General features: G+C 46.4%; 1 protein-coding gene across 8 annotated transcripts in view; it reads right to left on the minus strand.

Moving 5' to 3' along the window:
- Positions 1–22,028, minus strand: part of LOC146186797 (uncharacterized) — an 86,800-nt gene that overhangs the window by 9,822 nt on the left and 54,950 nt on the right. For 6 of the 8 annotated variants that reach the window (XM_084607416.1, XM_084607414.1, XM_084607420.1 and 3 more), the window contains 4 exons: positions 21,099–21,249; positions 17,283–17,511; positions 13,337–13,528; positions 826–1,062 (listed from right to left, as the gene is read on the minus strand). In XM_084607416.1, the coding sequence (XP_084463542.1) occupies positions 826–1,062; positions 13,337–13,528; positions 17,283–17,511; positions 21,099–21,249 (809 nt within the window). The remainder of the gene's footprint in view (positions 1–825; positions 1,063–13,336; positions 13,529–17,282; positions 17,512–21,098; positions 21,250–22,028) is intronic. The other 2 variants (XM_084607415.1, XM_084607418.1) reach the window with 2 other exon arrangements.

A 22,028-nucleotide genomic window follows, 5' to 3' on the forward strand; every position in this document is an offset into this window, starting at 1 on the left:
ATGTCAGCAAGGCCAGGGACTGAAAATGGGACGTGCCCAGTATGCCAAGAATGCTTATCTTTGTTTTGTCTAGCACTTCTCTTTTTGAGAATGACAAAACCTCGCATGTGAACAACACACCCAATTAGGATGTGCCAGTGGCCGACCACGGACTTTGGAAACCAATTTGCTGAGATTCCAGTAGGTGCTCGTTCACAGGGCAGCTTTTAGTTAAGCAATGGCACATAGCAAATGCACTTCTGTTTCAAAAAAATTAGTTGCGGTTAAGCTCTAGTTAGCCCTAGTTGAATTACGAAAACAACGGCGGAAGCTTCATTTGCCTGCTACATTACTCCCCTATCACGCCCTATCAGTGTATCGTGCTACATTACTGGGGACACTTAAACTCATCCTTTAAGGGTATGACGCATGTCGTAGGAGTAACGAGAATGCAAACGATTCTGGCAGGCTGATTCTGACATCACCCTCCTATATGAAAGGAGCAACCCGAATTGGCAGCTCCTGCCCGTGACATATATGGGTAACGTGAATTCAAATGTCATGGCAGGCTGATTTTTTTATGAGAACCGTAGCTACGCCTCTTCACGGCGTAGCTGCGGCCACCCAAGGTCTCGCTTTGGCTGTCGGAGTATTGCTTTCGCAAAAAAGAACTTGGACCTGATAAAGAAAAAGGACCTGATAGGTTCTTACAGCAAGCCAGGTAGCCTGTACCTCGAAAACAGGTTGTTAAGTTTCATTGGCAGCCTAGTTCTAGCTGCCAGGAAAGAGCTTTTCAAACGACGCAACAAAGGTCACTTGCAGAAGGGGGCAGAAGAGGCGTCATACCGGGTGTCGTGCTAGGCGCAGTGGACAGTGGGGGGGTAGCAGCAGCAGCCGTGCTGGGTGGGTTGGAGGGCGCACGTGGTGTTGCTCGTGGCTGCCTGCGGGCACTACGTGGTGGCCGGGCTCCCAAGGTGGCAGGGGCAGGCGGGGGCTGCGACACAAGCCGCAGTGCCCCTCTCAGCATGGCCGGTGGGGGACCCTCGTGGTGCTGTTGCAGCGGGTGGCCAATCAGACGCACATCTGCATCAGGGCGGTAGAAATTCAAATGGCAGAGTTGTCATGATCAGTGCAGCCAAGGACAGCAATTGTCCAAACGGTTGGTTCGTCAAAAGTTCATCGCATTCACCACGCTGCCACTTGAATGGAAGACGTCTCAACACAGCTGTGCCAAATTAAGCCATTCAAAGAACAAAAACAAGCTATACAAAGCCATAGCTGCGCCGACATAAAAAAATGCCAGTCCACAAGGGAGACCAATCTTAGCTCCTAATTACAGCAACAGCTGCACTTAGACACTCTCCACAGTCTAAGTCTATCCTTTTTTCAGCAACCAAAACCACCGACATTTATGGGCTATGCAATGAGAATGCGATCTGCTAGGCATGGCCCAAGGGTCCCCACAAGCAGTCGGACACTGGGACTGCAACACTAAAAAAAGCTATCGACACAGCATTTTCATCCTTATCTTCCAGTTCAAAGTCAATAAGTTTGCTGTGTCTTGCCATTCGTGGTGGTCGTGCCATATGTTCTGTATCACATTGCCATTCCCCGAAAACTGCAGCAATGGAAGTGCCCCGGGTGGCATCACTAAAAAATAAAACATAACAAAAAGGAAGTCAATAAAGCTATGTTTTTTTGAGTATACATTGCAGTGCATAAACTAAAATGCATACGCAATAAAATAGTTTACTGGATTAAAATTGCTTGCAGTAATGCTCTGATAATGCCAGTTGTGTCTGTTGCGCCATCTTGAGTACGTTGAATCGAAACGAATAAGAGCACATTTAAAGATCGCACTACTCGTCGCTTCTGTGGCGCAATGGATCAACGCCATGTACCTTATTGTAAGACGTCTTCGATTCCTGTAGGTACAATTTTTTTATCTCTTAAATTCACAACATTCAAATAAATTCTGATCATATTCCCTGAGGTATGTTCCCCCTTAGGTTGCATAATACCGTGTTTTTTGTTCTTAACAGCAGCAAAACCAGCCGCGAACGCAGCCAGGATGTGACGGTATGACAACGGTTACACTATACAATTACCTTCATCGTAATCAATTCCTGTCTTCAGTGAGTGTATGTTACCTTTAGGTTGCGTTCAGAGACAGCCCTCAACAATGATCACCTTTTAACATGTTTTAAACTGTTTTTTTTTCTTTATAAATTTACGCCGCGGCAATTTTTCAACTCAATTTATTTAATGTAGCAAAGATGGCGCAACGAACACCACCAATGTATTACACTCTTTACAGTAAGTAATTTCAATCCATAAAACTATTTTATTAATATTGCATTTCAATTTCCGTACTGCACTTCATGCTCTAACAAAACGTAAGGTTGGGTTTTACGTTTGAGTAACGCACCCGGCACTTCCGTTGCTGCAGTTTCCCGGGAACGGCAATACCCGTTCTGTATTGACACTGATATAAAGACTTGCTAGTTAAGTGTGCAGCAAGTGAGCAAGCCCTAGAGGCCGGCCTTAGATACCACCTGGATCCAATACCTACAACACCAATATAGTGAAATTTATTCCCGTGGTTCCATTACAGCATAAGGCAGCTCTCTCCGAACAAATGCAATGCTTAAACCACTGTTCGCCTGTGCTCATGCAATGCAACGCATTGCATGATTATATGGATTCATCAGAGGACGCCCCGCACGGGGTGCATCCCAAAGGAGCCCATAAGGCACCTTGATTAAAAATGGGCACCATAAAGGTGCCAGCTTTCCCTAGCAAAAAGCAAACCATCTTCCATACTACCATAGCCTCCTTTATACACTCTGTGCCTGGAAATTCTGCGCTCCGCGGCCGTCGCCGCCGCTCCTCCTCCGTTGACAAGTTACGCCACTGGCTGCCGAAAGATGGCGACAGCGACGTAGGGTCACCCTCGCCAGGAGAGTGCCGGGTGCGCCGTGTTGCAACGCGGTCCGGATAGCCACGCGCTGCCACTATCTCGCTGTTTCGTGGACTGTTTTGCAGTGTGCAAGGTCATGCTTCTACTTTAATCGGCCTTCGGGTGCTGCAGGAATACAGCATTGCACCAACTGGTAAGTTCCAGCTTTGCTTTGTCCTTCCGGCGATCGCTGCGTAGTATTCAGCTGCTTTGAGGCTTGTAAAAAATAGTGACAGCACCAAAAACCGTGTTTATTAAGCGTCAATACTGCTATAGTAATGTTAGATGCGCACCTGTGCTTTCTGGACTGCAATGCTAATTGCTTCCCTGCCTAGCTCGTCTGCGTAGTGTGTTAGATGTGCTCCTGTGAAGCTTTTTTTTTTTTTTTTTTTTTTTTTTTTGCAGTATACGCTAATTACGAAATTTTGTGATAAAAAAGAAACACAAGATTTACCTATTGTGAAGATGACTACTTTAAAGTGAGTTAAACCAAATCGTACAAAGCCTATTAGTTTTACTTGTCAACTAAATTGCTGTCCCTCTCTAGCATCAGAAACCTCAAAACTCGTACTCAACCGCATTAAGGCCTGTGAGAAATAATGACAGCACCAGAAGTGTGTTTATTACGCGTCAGTAAGGTAATAATGATATTAAATGTGCACGTGTATTTTCTGGACTGTGATGCTAACTTCCTCCCTGGTTAGCTCGTCTGTGTGGTATGTTACATGTGCTCCAGTGCAGTATTTTTTGTTTCGCTAACTGCGCAATTCAGTGAAAAAATAAAAACACGATCTTTGCCTATTGTGACGATTATTTCGGAGTGATCGAAACAGAGAGATGCAACGCGTATATTTGTCTTTCCTTGTTTTTCAAGTTTAAAAAAGAAACAACGTTTGTATGACGCGCTGAATCATTAAAAGTATCAGCTGATACCAAAATTGTTCTCCTTACAGATCTCAATGACATATTGCGATGCAGTTGTTCCAATCATCTGTAAATCAAGCTGGCTTCTGAAGTGCTATCAGTGACAGCAATCACCGTGAACATTTTTCCTACACTTGTGGCAACTATTCATCACACCACTTCTACATGGTACTCTTGTAGCACAATTGCTGTTGTGAAATGTGTAAATAAATGCTGGTGCCTTTCTTCTTAAATTTTGTTTTATTGCAGCGTAGACTAGCATTGTAATTTTTCTATTACCATTGGTGCTAGCGGAGCAGTCATACAGTTTTTCGAGCCATGCGCAATTTCTTGAAATTACCTGACATAAAATGTCATATAGCGTTGGTGTTATTGCCTAACTAGTATCATGATCAATATGTCACAGCCATTTTTGATGCGACATATTCCCTGCAGGTACCACTCTTGAAATACGCCTGGGGCTGTGCGAAAAGCAACAGGGTGTGCAGACGACAGCTAGTGCACATTTGACAATCCATCCTTTCCTATTCTTGGAAACATTCTACCAAAACAATTAGGTGAAATTTGCATTATGAAAAGTTGCTTCCACACCCCAAGTCTTTGAAGGCTGTCCATTTTTTACCAGTCGTTACACATTATTTGGTAGATACCTTGCTAATTTCTAGTTTCTCACAAGTTTGAAACAGCTCACATTAATGTCATTAGCTTTCATTAAAAAAAAAAAGATACTCTGCTGAAACATCCAAGTGTCTCACCTGAGAGCTAGTGAACACCACCAGCTATTCTGGGTCAAACTGGCCGAAGACAAGAGAGTTTCCAGAAGAAAGGGCAACAATGTCTGCCTGAGCAATGAAAATGATACGACCTCTAGATTGCATGTACACGTTTAATAAAAGCTTAACAGTTCATATTGCCAGCAATGATGATGAGGTGGGCAGTGATAGAAGCTAAGGGCAGCTTAATTAAGGCAGGCTTAAAAAAAAAAAGAAAAAAGAAACATGCCCAGGAGAGCATCGCACTCTCATGGCAGAATGATACACAAGTACGCCTTGCAGCCTGGCTCGCAGCAGAAAAATGTGAATGCATGCATGCATACACGCAGGGGTCGGAGTATTCATTATAATTCAGTAGAAGGACTGGCACAAGATTTTGCAGTAGCACGTAGAAGGAACAGATCTCAATTACTACACCATTTCACACCTTTCGCACACTGGCATTTCTTCATAACTGTGAAAATGACGCAACAATATATCCCCACATGGGTTTCACAAACTCGGAACACTTTGCGGCATGCAAGAAAAGTGAAATTTTGTGCTCATTCATCTTTTTAGCTGAATCACAATCACACAGCTTAAACGTTCTCTTAATGCATGTGTGTATTTCACATCCACCAACAGCCACAACACAGTGCTAACTGATATCAGGTGTGCCTCAGGGCGTAGACTTATCACCGCTATAATTCCCGACCTACACAAATGACCTAGCTGCTCAAAAAACAATATAACTTAGTCTATTGGCAGATGACTACGTAGATGACAAAACCATCCGCTGCCCGGAGGGCACCACAAAGCCATAAAATTATAAGATACTATCGCAGCAAGGTGTAAAAAAATTGCACATGCCACTTAGTTTCAGGAAATACCAGGTTGTGTCATTCTCCCAAAACACACTTCTATTAACTGTGTCCAACACATCAATTACGCTCCCATTATCTGAACCTCATCTTACAACTATCCTGGTGCCCACCTGACATTGGCATGGCTAAAAAATTGAAAATCCAACAGCCTGAACCAATAACAAACAGCGCCACAAATTAGACGGGGTGGGTGGGCACTGTTGGGTTTTAATATAAGTGTGCGAGACAAGTCGTGCAGCAATGTTGTCTCATTTCCAAGGGTTCGTCACACTGAAAAGTCTTTATACCCGCGATACAACCCCCAGATTGCTGCCCAACAATTCACCCATCAATGATAACGCGCAAAAGTTATAAATACCATAGGATCTTGTTGATTTAAAGCCCATCCGACCACGCATAATGATTTGAATTAAGCATAAGCAGGATTTCAAATTACCCCGACCAGAAAAGAAAAAGTTGAAAGCAAAATATTCAAATGCTTGCGGCACTGCGGTCACTACCACTGCAAAAAACAAAGATTTGGTTGATGTTTAACAAATAATCCTGCTTACATAAGGGTTTTCTTTTGGGGGGAGGGAGGTCACAGTCACCAGGTCACTGCCCAGTGCTTTTATACTGCAACGTTCTTGGCATGTGCTAGGGCGGCGACTAAGGTGAGATATGTTATGTCAGGTTAATGGTGTGGTAGAGCTAAAAGACTCGTGCACAAGGTGGCTGTCGTTTGAAAAGGAGCAATGAGAAGAGTGCCCTTGGTCCACTTAGTTGATCTGGGCACGGTGTACTCTGTGTCAACATATTTTGCGTGACACATGCTGTAGAAACTATGGTCTGCATTGGCGCCAGCACACTTTGAGCACGCCTAATGCTGCTGGTCACTTAAAATTAACATTATGTCAGAGTGCCACTGCAGTACCCACAGGGGTGCGTGAAGGACACTGAAGAGTCTTATTAGGTGTCACAATGCTTAATGTGGGCTTACATGCCTATTGTGAGCAGGTTAATACTGCATTAACGGTGAAACTTCGGTGATTCCAAGATCATAACAAACTCTAGCATTCCTGCATACTCGAACAGCACCTCAGGTCTCCGAATTAACAGAACCAGTGCGAGATTGCTAGCGGAAATTACCTAGTAAAGTTGAGAAATAACGGGACTGCTAAAATTCCATTTTTATCTAGGATTTCCAGTTAACTGAGGAGAGGTTTTTCTGTAGACTTCATCTATTTAACACCCCTCACAAGCAAATCTAGCCAACCAAATATGGTTTATGGAGTTTAACATCCCAAAGCAACTTATACTTCTCTCTGACGGGCAAGTCCCAACTCCCTCGAACTTCTTTTCTATAAAGGACCACGCAGGGAGTTCAGTCCCAAAGGAGTTGTCGCCGTGTCACACGGCTAAAAACGAGCTCTTCAAAGACGCCGTCAAGGTCCCATAAGGCACTGTTCGTTTTGTGTATGCATATAAAATAATCAAGTTAGAAACATGTCAAGTAAATTTTAGCTGCTTTCTTTTCAACAGTTTGAATTGAATTTAAAATATAAATGTACCTTCATTCATATGAAAGGAATGTGCTGTTACTTTTACTAGCATAGTGGGTTTGTCCTTTCTGCTGGCCACAATGTGCTTGCAAAATTCTTGCGTGTATGCTTGGATATTGGCGCATTTCCTTTTTTCCATGCTCTATGTTGGGCTACAGTATTAAAATTAGTTACAAACGCAAAATTAATGCATAACTGCTTCTTTTAAAACCTGCACTAAAGCTCACGGGGAACCAGAGTACTCCCTTTACCTGCTCGAGGGAGATGATTGGAACTCCCTACGCAAGGAACTTCCTTGAAATTCCTTTCCTAAAGGACTGCCGTGTTACACGGTGCGTATCTCCATTGACATAAAGACTACCTTGGTTGAAGGGAGTTAAAAGGAGTTCAGCCGTGCCCGTGTGACAGCAGTATTAGACTATGAGAGAGAGCATAGTGGTGGGCTCCGAAAAAATTTCGGCCACCTCGGGTTCCACAGTGTGCACGGGCACCTTGTATAGACCTTTTCAAAATCGGCCAAAGGGCGCTGCCATATCGGAGACTGGGCTGTGCTCACATAACACAAAAAAAGCTGTGAATTCTCACCCCCCGCCTGCTTCACAGCCCAGTCAAACCGGTTTCTCCCCGGGTCGTGAAAAGGTCTATTCAGCCTACACTGAAAAGTAGTTATAGCAGCCGGGATCAAGCCCAGGTCTCCCAGCTCGGGAATTAAGTGCCCAGATTACTGGGCCACCGCAGTTGGTAAAATCAAATAGGAGCCACTGAAGAGGAAGACTTGAGATTAATCATGCCACGCTATTCATTAAAGTACTACATTAAATCACCAAATTAGAACAAATGCTCTTCCTCCACCATTTTCAACCTTGCCTCATAGCAGCACGTCCCCGCTTCCTTCATTCCTACACCATAACGTTTTTGAGGCACACACCCTCTACTGCACCCACCTATCAAAATTTGCAGTAATCCAACAGCCCATACTCATGGTCATAGGTAACCCATGAATTAAATTATTTCCCTCTGGATGCAAAAGCAATGTGGAATATCCTTCCCGATAATATCCTTAATGCTCAGACAGAGCAACATTCCAGCAAAAAACCAACAAGTTATTTGGTTGCCTGATATGGCAAGAATTTTATTTTTGTGTTTGTGTAATATTATTGGTTCTGTTCCTTTTTTGTTCTTCCCCTACTTACTACTCAAGTTCTTGCCCCTGCCAAAGAACAAATTTAATGCCTCTGGTTTACTGAGGTTTGAACAAATGAGATTAGATTGCTGCTCTTGTACTGCAGGTCTCAAATTGTACACACAGGTTTAGAGACAATGAACGCGAACAGAGTCTTGACGAAGCTCGCACTGCTTCACCACTTTATGACACTGCCTGAATAAAATCACAGCAAAACGTTTTGCTATCGGTACAGAAGCACCCTACGCCTTTGTAGTGCAGCATTACGGCTGCCGCGTCAGCCATGGTATCAGCCGCAGCTCATAATATTACATTCGCTCCATTCCGCTTGTCACTCCACTAAAGGCCACTAAAGGAGACGTCCATCGTCACCCACCAATGCAAAGCTGCATATAACATGTTAGGAACCTAACGAATTGACTTACGGCAGCTAATTTGCAACAACAGTTTTCCTTTTGGTAAAGCTGTACTCCCTTGCATGATTGAGAGCTGGCTGAAAACAAACATCTTACCTTGAAGAGCTGGGTAACGAGTGACTCCTCATAATGCTCCAGCTTAACAGTAGCACTACCGATAATTTCCAACTCAACTGGTCACTCAGGCTAAGGCTCCTTTCTTGGATAAGCCCATTAATGTTGTCCATCACTACAACAGTATGACTCTAAGGTCTGGATTGGTTTGGTTTATCAGGTTTAACATCCTGAAGTGACTCTGGCCATGAGGAACGCCACAGTGGAGGGCTGTAGAAATTTTGACTGCCAAGGGTTCTTCAACATGCACTGACATCACAATGTAGGGTGTACGGGCACCTTGCTTTTCCCCTCCATTCAAAAGTGGCCGCGCCGTGCACTCAAGCACCCTAACCACTCAGCCAACACATTGGGGTGTAGTGGTTTGAAGCACAGTTAAATACAGTTGAATTAAATTTACAGGACCCGTGAAGAAATTGCTGAAGTGAAATCAGATGAGAAAATTGACAAGTGCACTGAAATGTTATAAATTCGAACTGCGTCTACGGCATTGGACACTTGTTAATTCAGACGTGGGTGGGCTTCGCACTGGTTAATTAGGATGAGAGGTTGCATTGAAGTGCAGTATTTTAGTTTCATTCTGGGATAGCATCATGCCACTCTAATCTCTAGGAATATTTCTATCCCTTGCATTCACGTAAGTATGCAAAACAGTCATATTTTGAGGATGGTTCACCACGGTGTCCACTAAACATGACGAGACCATTCGTGACGTGCACCACTGCTACTACGTCGCACTGCGAAAAAGGCCATTGAGGCATTTATGACTTTGGAGCAATTCTTCGGCATTCTTGGCAATGCGCACAGAGCAAAACACTTGATGGAGTTGCAAAATGTAGTCGTCGTCACTTAGTTTATATCTCAAATGAATACAGTCCAGCCCACTTATAACAGCCGCAGATATAACGAACGCTCGCTTAGTACGAACGAGGGCGGTGCTACTGTCAAAATATATATTGAGGCAATGGCACAGTGTCTCACATAGAACGAACTGTTGTGGCCTCAACACTCGGTTGGAGCGAAAGCGAAGCTGTCGGGCCCCTGTACTTGACCGAGCCGGCGGTGTTTGGCGCGGTTTCGCTCGACTGCGAACCCGCGGCAGGCGAATTTTGCGCACTTTGTGTTCCCCTGACACGACGCGAACACAGAGCGCACAAAGCGTCCCCCGGCGCTCCTCTGCAGGTAAAATAAAGTAAAAAAAGAAAAAGCGTGCATTGAAAAATGAAAACGAAAAAGCACGTGCACGCGGAGACGAAAGAGAAAGTGGCGCCGCCCGCGTCGCTGTGATGCATCCATGTGATCTGCGTCGGCCAATCCGGAAAGTCAGGTGCCTGCTCTACAGGCTCAAACTGGTTCTCCATTTGTTGCTCCGTTGCCACCCTGCGCTGAGGGCATTGCGCCGGCGATCCTTTCTGTGCGATGGCACTGCGTTGACATCGTTGCCGCATCCGTGCCTTTCCCAGATCGGGGAGTTGAAGGCTGCCTCAACGCGCGAGCCCAAGGGCTTGACTTGCGCCTGGTGCGATGGAGGACTGTACGCCGACCTCTTCAGGTGCTAAAAGGAAAGCTGTCGACATCGCAACGAAGATGGCCATTGTTAATGAACTTGCTCAAGGTGCAAAGAACTGCGAACTGGTCAAGAAGTACGAACTGTCGCAATCGACCATTTCAACTATTGCTAAGGGCAAGGAAAAGATTCTTAGTGCTACCGTGAATGCCGACCCGACGACTAGAAAACGCCTTCGGAAGGCAACCTACGCGGACGTTGAGGACGCACTGCTGAAGTGGTTCGCTGACGCCCGGTCTCGCAACATTCCGATCAGTGGACCGCTGATCCTCTCCAAGGCTAAATACTTCGCCTTCCTTTTGGACTTTCCCGATTTCAGCCCAGGCAATGGATGGCTCCACCGGTTTAAAGCTCGCCCCGGAATTGTTTTCAAGGCGGTCGTCGGCGAGGCCGCGTCTGTGAACAACGAGGACGTCGATGCGTGGCTTTCCGACAACCTCCCAACAATCACGAGCTATGCTCCACGGGACGTTCACAATGTCGACGAGACTGCGTTGTTTTATCAGATGTTGCCATCTAAAACGCATGTCTTGAAAGGCAACAAGTACGCAGGAGGGAAGAACAGCAAGTTGCGCATAACAGTTCTTCTGTGTGTCAATATGGACGGCAGTGACCGGCAGCTGCCTTTTGTCATTGGCAAGTCACGTAAGCCGCGATGCTTTGGAAGCTACGTGCCCGTACGCTACAGGATCAATACAAAAGCCTGGATGAGTCGTGTATTATTTGTTGAGTGGCTTGTCGAGTTCGACCGCGACATGACACGAATAAACAGGAAGGTCCTGCTCGTGCTGGATAACTCTGCGGTGCACCATGTGCAGCCTTCCTTGAGTGCGGTTCCCAATGCAACCTGCAAAGTTCAGCCGCTGGATATGGGCATCATTCATGCGTTCAAGGTGTGCTACCGGCGGCGCGTCATCCAACGCTTGTTGATCGCGATTGATGCTGCCATGCCAGTTCGCATCAGCTTGCTTGCCGCCGTGGAGATGTTGAAAGCGGCGTGGATGGAACTCACCGCGGAGTGCATAGCAAATTGCTTCCGCAAGGCGGGTTTTATGGGCCCAGGCACCGAGGACGCCATAGATCACCCACCGGAAGGCCGGTCGCACGAGGACTTGTGGCAACGCGTCGTTGACACGCAGCTGGCCGGAGCTGACGTTGCCTGGGACCATTTCGTTTCTGCTGATGACGACGCCGACATTGCGGAGCCATGCACTGACGAAGCTATTGTGCGTGAAGTGCGTGCACTTCCTAACTGCCCAGAGACCGACGAGGACGATGACGAGGACGCTGCTCTACCGCCGGTTGCTGTGAACGCTTCCACCGCGATCGGTTACATCGCGTCGCTTAAGGAACTCGTGTGCAGCAGAGGCCTTGGCGATGAACATATTACTGCGCTGGAAAAATTAGAAACGGCAGTGATGCGATCAGCTTTGAAGAAGCAGACATGCATCACGGACTTTTTTCAAAAATAAAGTTAACTTTCGTCTCGCTTCCTCTTTTTGCCCGTATTATAGGTGGTCCACTTACTACGAACTTTGGATACAACGAACAAATGCCGCGTGATGATCAAGTTCGTTATAAGTGGGCTGGAGTGTATTCTAGGCATTCATTAAAATAAAATCATGCAATTTGATTTTATTTAATCTGGTGAGGATGATGATCACAAAGCAATTTTTTTATCATCATCATCATCAGCCAGACTATATTCACTGCAGGGCAAGGACCTCTCCATTTTTCTCCAACTGAACCGGTCCTGTGCTAGCTGCATCCACTTGACCCATGCAAACTTCTTAACCTCGCCCGTCCACCTGACTTTTTGCCGCCCCCTGCTACGCTTTCCTTCTTCTTGGAATGCAATCTGTTACTCTTGGTGAAATTTGCTATTTCCCTTTCCATGAAAAGGTAATAACTAGAAGAATTTTTGTGGTAATATGGCAAAATACATTGGTTTCTCACACACATTATAAAATCCCCCCCTTTTATCTTGCAAGAGTTCATACTACTAAGACAGTGCTGCCTGGAGGCATTTCTTATGTAGACAAGAAATGCACTTGTGCCACACGCATGTCCAAACTGGTTCTTTGGCCCGGCAACACTGAGCGAGCAATGTGTCGCCTGGAATGAAGTGCTGACTGTCAGCACACTGGGCAACAGCGAATCAGTTCACTGGAGCTAAAGTAATATGTACTAAAGCTGCAGAGAAAGCACTTTGGAACTAGCCACCACTTACGGTCTAACCTTGCCAAAAGTCTTCGCACCAGCAGCTGCAGGTTGGACGTGTAGAATCAGATGATCTCATGCACCGGACTACAAGCTACGCCCACACATCTGTACACTAATTGCAGCGGGAATTTCAATGGTGTCACTATATGAAACCATCCAAATGCAAAAATATAACCAGCTTATTCACAAAGACTTTGCTGGACCAGAACTACACCCTGAGAATTGTTAGTTGTGCGCGATAACAGCTGCATTTTTTTTTTTTTTTTTGCACGCTTTGTTGACTGAGATTCGATATACTTCGCTGCGGTGGAAATTTTGTTGTAGAGCATTCATAATGGGTACCTGAGGAAATTATGCTAAAGCCAAAGAATAACTGCAAAGTTTTCAAGATACTCCAGTATCTAAAATAACATGGAGAATTGGCACCCCTATATCAAAACAGCACACCACAAAGGCAGATATTTATCGGGTGATGCAAGTTTTCAAAATATGCGACAGGGCACTCCTCAGTACGCCTAAGATTATGCAAGAACAGCTAAAAATTCATTAATGACTTCAGGCGAATGAAACATGCAGAAAAAAGTCAAAGCAAGCATCAGTGGCAAGCCATTGCCTGTCCACCTCATCTGCAAGATATGCTGCAGTCAGTGTTGCAGACTTCTTTCTTTTATTTCTTTCCACTTCCCACATTTCTATTTCTGAGCTCAAGAGAAGCAGACTTCTTCGACCACTGCCAAAGCAAGCGCCCTTTCGGTTTTTTTCTGCCAAACATGTCGGCCCTCAATCCAACACACCTGGCAGCAAAGAGAGGCCCCGTGAGTGTCGATACAGGGCCGCCATGGCAGCCACGGTCGAGGGAGGCTGGTTCATGGCAGCTGGAGTCCGCGACCCATTGCGGCCAGCACCTCCACGATGGCGCTGCTGCTGCTGTTGCTGCTGTTGGTGTTGCTGCTGACCGTCCTCACCACCACATGCCCCTAGGCTCCCTGCACAACAGGGCACGCTCAACTTCTCTGAGGCCTCCTCTGGGGACCGCCCCAATGTGACATCGCCCGCACATTGCACTGTGCCTGGTAACCTCTCCTTCATATGTGAACCCTTCTAATGTCGGAGTGCATTCTAGGGCTCGCAGGCCACATTTTCTACCCAGCTATAAGTTTTACATGCACCCTGTTGGGTGCTACGAATGAATGGCCCCCTGGTCAAGATGGCCTACTTCCCAAGGAGAACCTGAGAAGTACTGCAAGTAAGTAAAAGATAGTCTTGAAATATACAGGGACTTCTGTAGACGGCCAGTCTGAATGAATTTCTGCAGCAGCTGTGATGCCCAGTGTTTCGCAAGTGCATCTGCAAATTCCTTCTCCACTCGTTTTCTGCCTCATATTTTCTTCCCAAAATTTCTATATGGCCATTATTACAATAACGAAGTTTTCAAACACAAATATGGGGAAAAAAAATGATTTGGAATATTGAATAAAATATCAAATACCTACTCAGTGAAAATAAAAATAGAAAATTATATTATAATAGAAAATTATAAAATAGTAACCACTGTTTGTCTTGTTTATTTCAGAAGTCATATGGTATTTAAAAGTGAAATTAAACCAGAATTGCATGGAAGTGTAAATCCCACAGAAAAATCTAGTACAGTCGAACCCAGTTATATCGAACCCGGATAGATCAAATTTTGGTTATATCGAACTCACGAAATATCCCCTTGAAAATCCCATGTAAAAGTATAGGAAGGCCGCGTCATATATCGAACTCAATTTCACCGGTCGTTCGATATATCGAACTCCGCTCCCCGCACTGGAAAGTGTGCCTTCCCCAAAGACGATTGCATCACCCTTGGCCGTTTCCCGCGTGACGTTTTCAAACCACGCGCGGAAGGAATGAGAGGGGACAGTTCGGCGACAGCTGGTCTGGGCAGCGCCGCACCCATTCCCCAAAGGCGCGCGCATCTGCAGTTATCGTTTCCCGCGCGCCAACACATGACGTTTGCAAGCCATGTGCGTGGGTGTGCCCATTCTTTTGCTGAGCTATCTCTCTCCTTCAGCACGGGCAACGCATGCGCCAAGCCAGCTCAGCCCGTTTTCAGACAGACGTCGGACGCTTTCTCCAGCGTGTGTTGCGAACCTTCTACGCGTGGCAGCGCGGCGGCGGACTTGCTATGGCGCCTGTTTTTTTTCTTTTCTTTTTTTTTTATCGTTTATCCTTGCATGTATGAATCAGCGAAAGCACGCGGTCAGCTGCTGCGATCATGACGCCCACACCAAGCGCGGCCACCAAGCGCGGCGTGATAAATCGAACCAGGCTTGTGCAATCAAGCCATCACGGGCACTCTGCCAAGTTCGCTCCCCGCCACCGCAGGAGCTATAAAAAGATAAACGATAAACGCGGCCCTGACGTTATCGCTGCCCAGCATCTTGGCATGCTGCCAGTGAGCTGTGGATGAGACGACCGAAACGGACTGACGCGCGCCATCGACATGCAAGCAAAAATGCTAGCGATTTCCTGCCGCCGCGGCGACACAGAAACCTTGTTTTCAGCTGCCGCGGTGGCTCGAGCGGCGAGAGGGACGCAGTTCCAACAAGTTTGAAAATTTGCGCTCTGTCGCTGCCGCTCGTCGCTTGCATGTGAGCGAGCTAGCCTTAACGCACATTTTTTAATTTTTTTTTTTCAAATTCTCGGGTGCAAAAGTGGAGGGTGGGTTCATTATGCGAGTGGGTTGATTACGCGACAAATACGGTATCGTTTTTTCGCATCGTAAGTGCCGTCACAAGCCGATTTCTATATATCGAATTATCGATATATTGAACTATTTTGCAATCCCCTTCAAGTTCGATATATCCGGGTTCGACTGTATACATTTTGTACAGGATTCCATATACCAGTTTTTGTACAGGAAGAGGCTGCATGAAACCAGGTGGAGCTGTCATTTGCTGCTGAATACAGTAAATTCTCGCTAGTTCAGGCTTGAAGGGACCAGAAGAAATGCCCAAATTAACTGAAAGCTTCAAGTATCGAATAGCCTGAAAAATTGAGAAAAAACATATTTGCATCCCAGTAATTTTATCTGATGACCACCTGCATGATGATTGTCTCCATTCGAGATGAAATCGAAGTATGAACGACATTTTTCCCCAGTTTTGTAAATTGCTTCGCTGTGCTCTGTCGGGAAAGCCCTCTTCTCAAAAGGGAAAGTCCTTCTACACAAAAAATGGCCCTGTCGCACTTTGAGGATGCTTCACTGCACAATCAACACACTCGAGCATTGCGGTGAAGCGCGCAGTGCGATGAAGCTGCAGTGAGTTAAAAAATTTTCAGGTGTATTTGGTAATTTTCAAATCTGAAAAATTCCGAATATCATTTTCTCGAATACGAATTGAATAAACAAACATATTCAATTCACATTCAAAATTTCGAATATACTCCCTTCATTTAGTGGTTCCCACATGTTATATGCCCATGGAATGATCTTCCGAACCACATCACCCCGCAGCATGACCATGACACTTTCCATTATCATCTAGTCAAACATCGAGTTGCTGATAACACTTAACATGTCCACATCTCAATCCATAAATCATGACTTTTCTTCTTCAACTTTCATCACCCATGTTGTGACTTGCTTACCTGCTTTTCCTAGTTCCACAGATGTGCCCGCATTTTGCTGTCTGGCTACTTTTAACCATGTTTTCTAACTATTTAATCATGCCTTAATGAAGCCTCGACCTCTCTATGCATAATTTACGTTGGCCATATTAAGTGCAATATTTTTTTTCTAGCATTTGTACTTAACATTTCTTTTTTTTTTTTTTTTTCATTTCAAGGCAGCGCTTAATGTAATTAACAATGGCCTGTGATCCCTTGACACACCAGAACTGATTCGGTCTGACAAGCCTGCCGATCACAACACGTCTTACTGCACCACGATGACTGGACGGAAAAGTCTCGCATTTCAAAGGAGGTGAAACGCAAGGTGCCCATGTACTGTGTGATGCCAGTGCAATATTTAAAGAACCCCAGGTGGCCGAGATTATCCAGAGCCCTCCCAATATGGCATCCCTCATCGCTAGAGTCACTTTGAGACGTTAGACCCCATAAATAAAACCAAGCTGAACAATGTATAGCTGTCTGCCTTATTTCCTAGTTGAAAATGAGAAACGACACGAGAGCATACTGAACATGCCAACCAGAACCAAAACTTCCCTGTGCTGATAGCAAGCAATGCATTCCCAAAAAGGCACATCAAGCTGAGTGTCTCACACTATAAGCATGCATCAGTTTAACTTGCTGGTAACATCAGGACACAACAAACTAATAGCACATGACAGTCATGTTTGTTGTACTGGGCTGAGCTGTAAGCTGATCATGTTGCAGACAATGTTCTCTGGTATAAATACACTTTTTCCTCACAACTGCAATTGGCCAATTGAATTGCTCTTCACATGACGCACACATGCAGTTTTCTTTTCTTGTGCACAGTTCATTATGACGACGCCTGCACACAAGTTATGACACTGACTCATTCTATTTTTTTACTTCTCCATTTGCGGCTGCTGCATGTTCTAAAATGGAACCCATGGCCCAATGTACAATGCATAAATGTCCTGCCATTTCTAGTTCTGTTGACCAAGTACGTCTCACAAATGCACTCACAAATGCAATTGCATAAATCGAAAAATTACCAGTCACCGTTAGATGAGTGCCAGAAGAAACAGGGGCATCCTCACTCACCAACGGAAGAAGGGGCGTCTCCACTGGATGCCATCAGCCTCTCTGCACCCGAACAGTCTCCGAAAGGTGCCGCAGCCGTGTGGTGCGTCCCCAAGAAGGGTGCGGCGCCCTTCGCCATGCCACAGGCCTGCAGGCCCACAGCAAACGACGCGGGTCCAACTAATGAGGCACGACCAGCTCCCGCATTGGTGGCCACAGCAGGCCGCGCCGCCACGCACGGCACCAGTGACTGCGTTCAGTGCACCGTCACCCTCAGGGGCCAAGACTTCACTTCCACACTTAGAGTGGGATTCACACAAGAAACTTTTGAAAAGGGGGGGGGAGCTGATGATGTCACTAGCTGGCGCGAGTCCTTGTCCCGCGTCCGCAACCAAGAGGCAGGCGGGAAGCAGCCCAGCCTCTGGCCCTACGTCATCAGCAGCAGCAGCAGCCAGACTATACCCACTGCAGGGCGAGATCATTGGTTGTCCTCTCTACGCACTACATGCTTCACCCATTCCCGTTTCTTCTTCTTGATTTCCACTAGATTTCACTAGAATGTCCCTGATTCAAGTTATTTCACTGACCCACTCTGCGTACTTCCTATCTCTTAACATTACACTTACCATTTTTCGTTCCATAGCTCTCTACGCAGTACATCTCAGTTCAATTAGCTTTTCTACCCCATTACTTTGTTGACCATTTACAGTTGACAGACTCTGGACAGCTCCCTGTGGAGGAAGTATGTTTTGTGCGGCCACGCTAGACCCGGCCTGATGAAAATTGTGATGTGTGCATGAAGTGTTTTGGAACCTTATCGGAACAGTTCTGAAAAATTCTCCCACCTCAATCGGAGGCACATTTGCGGTGCAACTGTGCAGAAAGCTTGTGTATTGTCAACCTCTTTGTTGTGTAGGAAGTCTTACAGTGACACTCACTTGGTTTGTTCCCGCATGATGAGAAACCAAATCTGTCTGTGATGAGATTGAAGGAAGGAAAGCCATCTAGTATCATTGCGAAAATGTGCCATGCTTGCGGCGCTTTAGTATTGCTGCACTTTCCTCCAGCGACTCTAGATGGCGTCACAACCGCATTTTGCCGGAAACTGGGCGTTACTATCTTTCACTCTCTCGTCGCAGACAGTTCTGGGTTTTCATCATGCGCTGCCAAACCAGGCAAGCACTATGGTAAAACTTGCTATGTAACAAAATCGTGAACAGCACGCAAGCTTTGTGCGTGGTTTTCAGCACAAGTGAGCCTCCGGTTGAGGCGGGTGAATTTTTGAAAACAGTTCCAATAAAGTTGCAGAGCACCGTACACCACCTCAAGAGGTGTGGAGGTCTCCCTCATGTGAATCCCACTTAAGCAGCACCACATTAATGGGGTACCTTCGTGCCCCAGAAGCACTCAATCCGTTTTTGATGCAATAGCACTAAGGCTTCCATATGGCAGAAAACCTGATACAGTAAAAGCTCATTAATTCGAACTTCACGGGACCGGGAAAAAAGTTCGAATTATCGAATGGCCTCGAAAAAACTGAAAAGAACCATTTGAATTACAGTAAATGTACCGTATTTAGTCGCTCAACAAACTCGCTCACATAATGAACCCACGCAGCCCCAATTTGTGCCTACCAATGTTAGCACCCCTCCGTTTCGCCCCTTTCGCGCCACACCGTCCACAACACATTTCTTGGCAATGCGCCAAGATGCTGCGTTTATCTTTTGACTTTAGCTCCAGCAGGGGGAAGGGGAAGCGAACTTGGCTAACTGCCAGCACTTGTCCAGTTGTGCAAGCCTCCTTTTCAGTATGTTTGCTTTATGCTATGAGCGATTGGAGCGGGCGCTGTCTACTGCCACTCCACTCACCGGAACCGCATAGCAGCAAGCGGCTTTTGAAGCGAACGGCGTTAAAAGTCGCCGTCACGATCGATCGCGGCTGACTCCCTAGCTTCCACTGAACGGATAACTGATGGGTGGAAGGATGAATGGCTATCGCAAAAAAAAAAAAAAAATACCATAGTGCTTGTCCGAGATCATAGCCTTTCATGGGCTTTGGCTGGGACCGCGCCGACAGTACTCATCCCTATTTCCAAGTTAACAGGGTTGGAATTAACGAGTATTTAGTTGCGAGCTACGGAGGTTGCGCAGAAGAGAGAGCTGGCCTTGCTGCGGCCGCCTTCCCCTCCCTCCAAACACCGCCGGCCGCCGCGCCGGTCATGGCGCCATTTAAGTTTTACCCACTCTTCCATGGTTTTACCTGGTTCCTTCTTCTGTCCCCGTCTTGGGCGTGCGCAGCCTCCAATTATGCCTTCCAATCGCGGAAGCTTTTTTTTTTTTCTCCGCGTGATTTCCGCCAAGCCACCCAGACGCGGCGGCGCGTAATTCGAATTATCCGTAACGGAAACGAGTTGCGTTCAAATTAACGGGCTTTTTTATACACATATCTCTATGGAGCTTGGCTGGACCAAGTAGTCTAGTTCGAATTAACGAGCTTTCACTGTACTAGCATTGGGAACAAAATATCTTGAGAATGCCTCTGGCAGGTAGCGGTTGGCAAGTCACATGACCGAGCTCTGACTGGTTGGTGGGTTGTGTGACATCACGTCCAAAAAGGGCACAGAAAATAAAACCGTATAAAAATCATGCAAGAGTGGATAAACTGGCGCAGCGGCTGGTGGCGGCAATGGCAGCAGCTGCCTGCTGTCTGTTCTGAGTGACATCCTCTAAATAAGTGCTTGTTAATTCGACCGCAGCTAATTCGAAAATAGGATAAGTGTTTCTGTTGGTGCGGCCCCAGCCCACATCCATGCAAGGCTATGGTATCAGACTAGCACTACTGGTTTTGTACCAGTTAGGCCACGTCTGGGTACAATTGCATGGCTCTGTATGCAATCGTCAAAGTAGCCCTCCTCAAATCAGAACTACATGTTGTGCAGTTGACCGCGTCGATGTGTGTGCTACAACAAGCATGGCGAAACACAGACGGCCTTATCTCTGATAATAGGCAGACTACTTAGTTTCTGTTTCACTTTTATGACCTTCGCGCCGTCTGCGACGGCCTGCGACGACGACGGTCATTGGCTGTGCATCACCAGCTAACCAGCTAACAAATGGATCACAGTTGCGCGGTGCTTCAGAAGGCAGTGGTAGACTTTTTTCGAGCTTCCATCTGCGTGGTTCTTCTGCTACTCCCAAAATGTGTGCTCGTCAAGTGCTGTTCAGGGTGTTGTGTGGTGAAGCCTCACATGCGAAACAGGCTGCTGTGAGGGGGCACCGCCGCTACCAAGTCGCACCGTGAAGGATGCCGAGAAGGCACTTACCATTTTTTAGCATTTCTGCTTTGACTCTCACAACAGTGAGCATGCAATAAAGCACCGATTGCTATGCAAAAAACAGCCACTAGCACGCTGTTCTAGTCTAAAAAACAGGAGACCATTGCCAAATGTTTTGCCAAATAAATTTGCCGTAATGTAAGTGGTCCTTGTCTCAGTTTTTTCAAAGCCATTTAATAATTAAAACGTTAGATAGTTTGAACTTTTTCCCCAGTACCGTGAAGTTTGAATTAACAAGCTTTTACTGTCTATATGGTAAATAGCACATTCAACTAATTTACTTCAAGAGGAGGAGGAGGACATCACGCCCAGGGAGCTATGCCCAGAGAGAGAGAGAGAGAGAGAGTAAACAGTTGTCTGTGCTCCGAGGACTCAAGTCACCCCCCTCGCCACCCCAGCTGTCAGCAGCAAAGGAGCGGAAGCGACAACTGCTTCATGCCATTTTAAATCAACAGACTGTGGACACCATTCACCCCAATGGTGACAGTGGCCATGGCCCCTACCTGGAAAGCAGTGACGACGGGCGGCAGTGGATGCTGTGGGGGCACAACAGGTGGTGCAGCTGAGCAGAGGGCGTAGCCCACCAGGGGCTGCTGCTGGGCTTGCGGATTGCTGGCCGGAGGCGTCTGGGGCCGCAGGTACCGCAAGGGAAGGCTGCACAGCAACATCGTCCCCCACCACTCGAGTGAGCAACTCGTGGCATGCTTCTGTGGGCCCATACACCCTACGACATCTGCACTATTTGGGGGCCTGACAAAAGAACCGTTATGTGATCAGGCGCACTCAGTACAGCAGCAGGTGCGAGGTCTGGAGAGGATGCTGAGCTGAGCCCTCCCGCTAGGATTGTGACAGACCCTACAGACGAACAGTTTTCACAAAGGGAGCACTTGTGGATGGATGCCTCAGCAGATCTGGGGAGTGAAAAGTAAGCTTAGCGCCTGCAGGAACGCATGAAAATAAAAGCTTTCAACGCAGTTTTCTGCTTTCACACTCCACTTACGATGTTGTTCCTTGGCGAAGAAAGAGGAAAATATTAATGCCTTCACTCCAACACTTTCAGCGCATTATGTACTTTAAGAATTCGCCAGCACTGCACTAAGCTACAATAAAATTAAGTGATGAAGCCTTGTGGGAACGATTCCCGCAGGCTTGTCCAATCCTGCACCAGTGTGGATGAACATTCGCTAGGTAACCCTCATGGTGAGACATACAACCTCAAATACTTAGCATATGTTGTTGCTAGTTAGCAGTATTGTTGTAGCAATAAATGCCTGTTCAGTGTTGCCACGTGTTCCTCCCCCCCTTTTTTTTGACAAGGGCATGACCTGCCACAGTCAGCATGTGCTCAGTAGCACTCATGATCACGTCGAGTGGGTTGGTGGTTTCAAAAGTCAGCCGCGATTTAATCGGGAAAAATGCACTCATCCCCCTAT

Source organism: Amblyomma maculatum, chromosome 6 (assembly GCF_055883805.1).
Source record: "Amblyomma maculatum isolate TAMU_Amacu chromosome 6, ASM5588380v1, whole genome shotgun sequence".
NCBI classification, from domain to species: Eukaryota; Metazoa; Arthropoda; class Arachnida; order Ixodida; family Ixodidae; genus Amblyomma; species Amblyomma maculatum.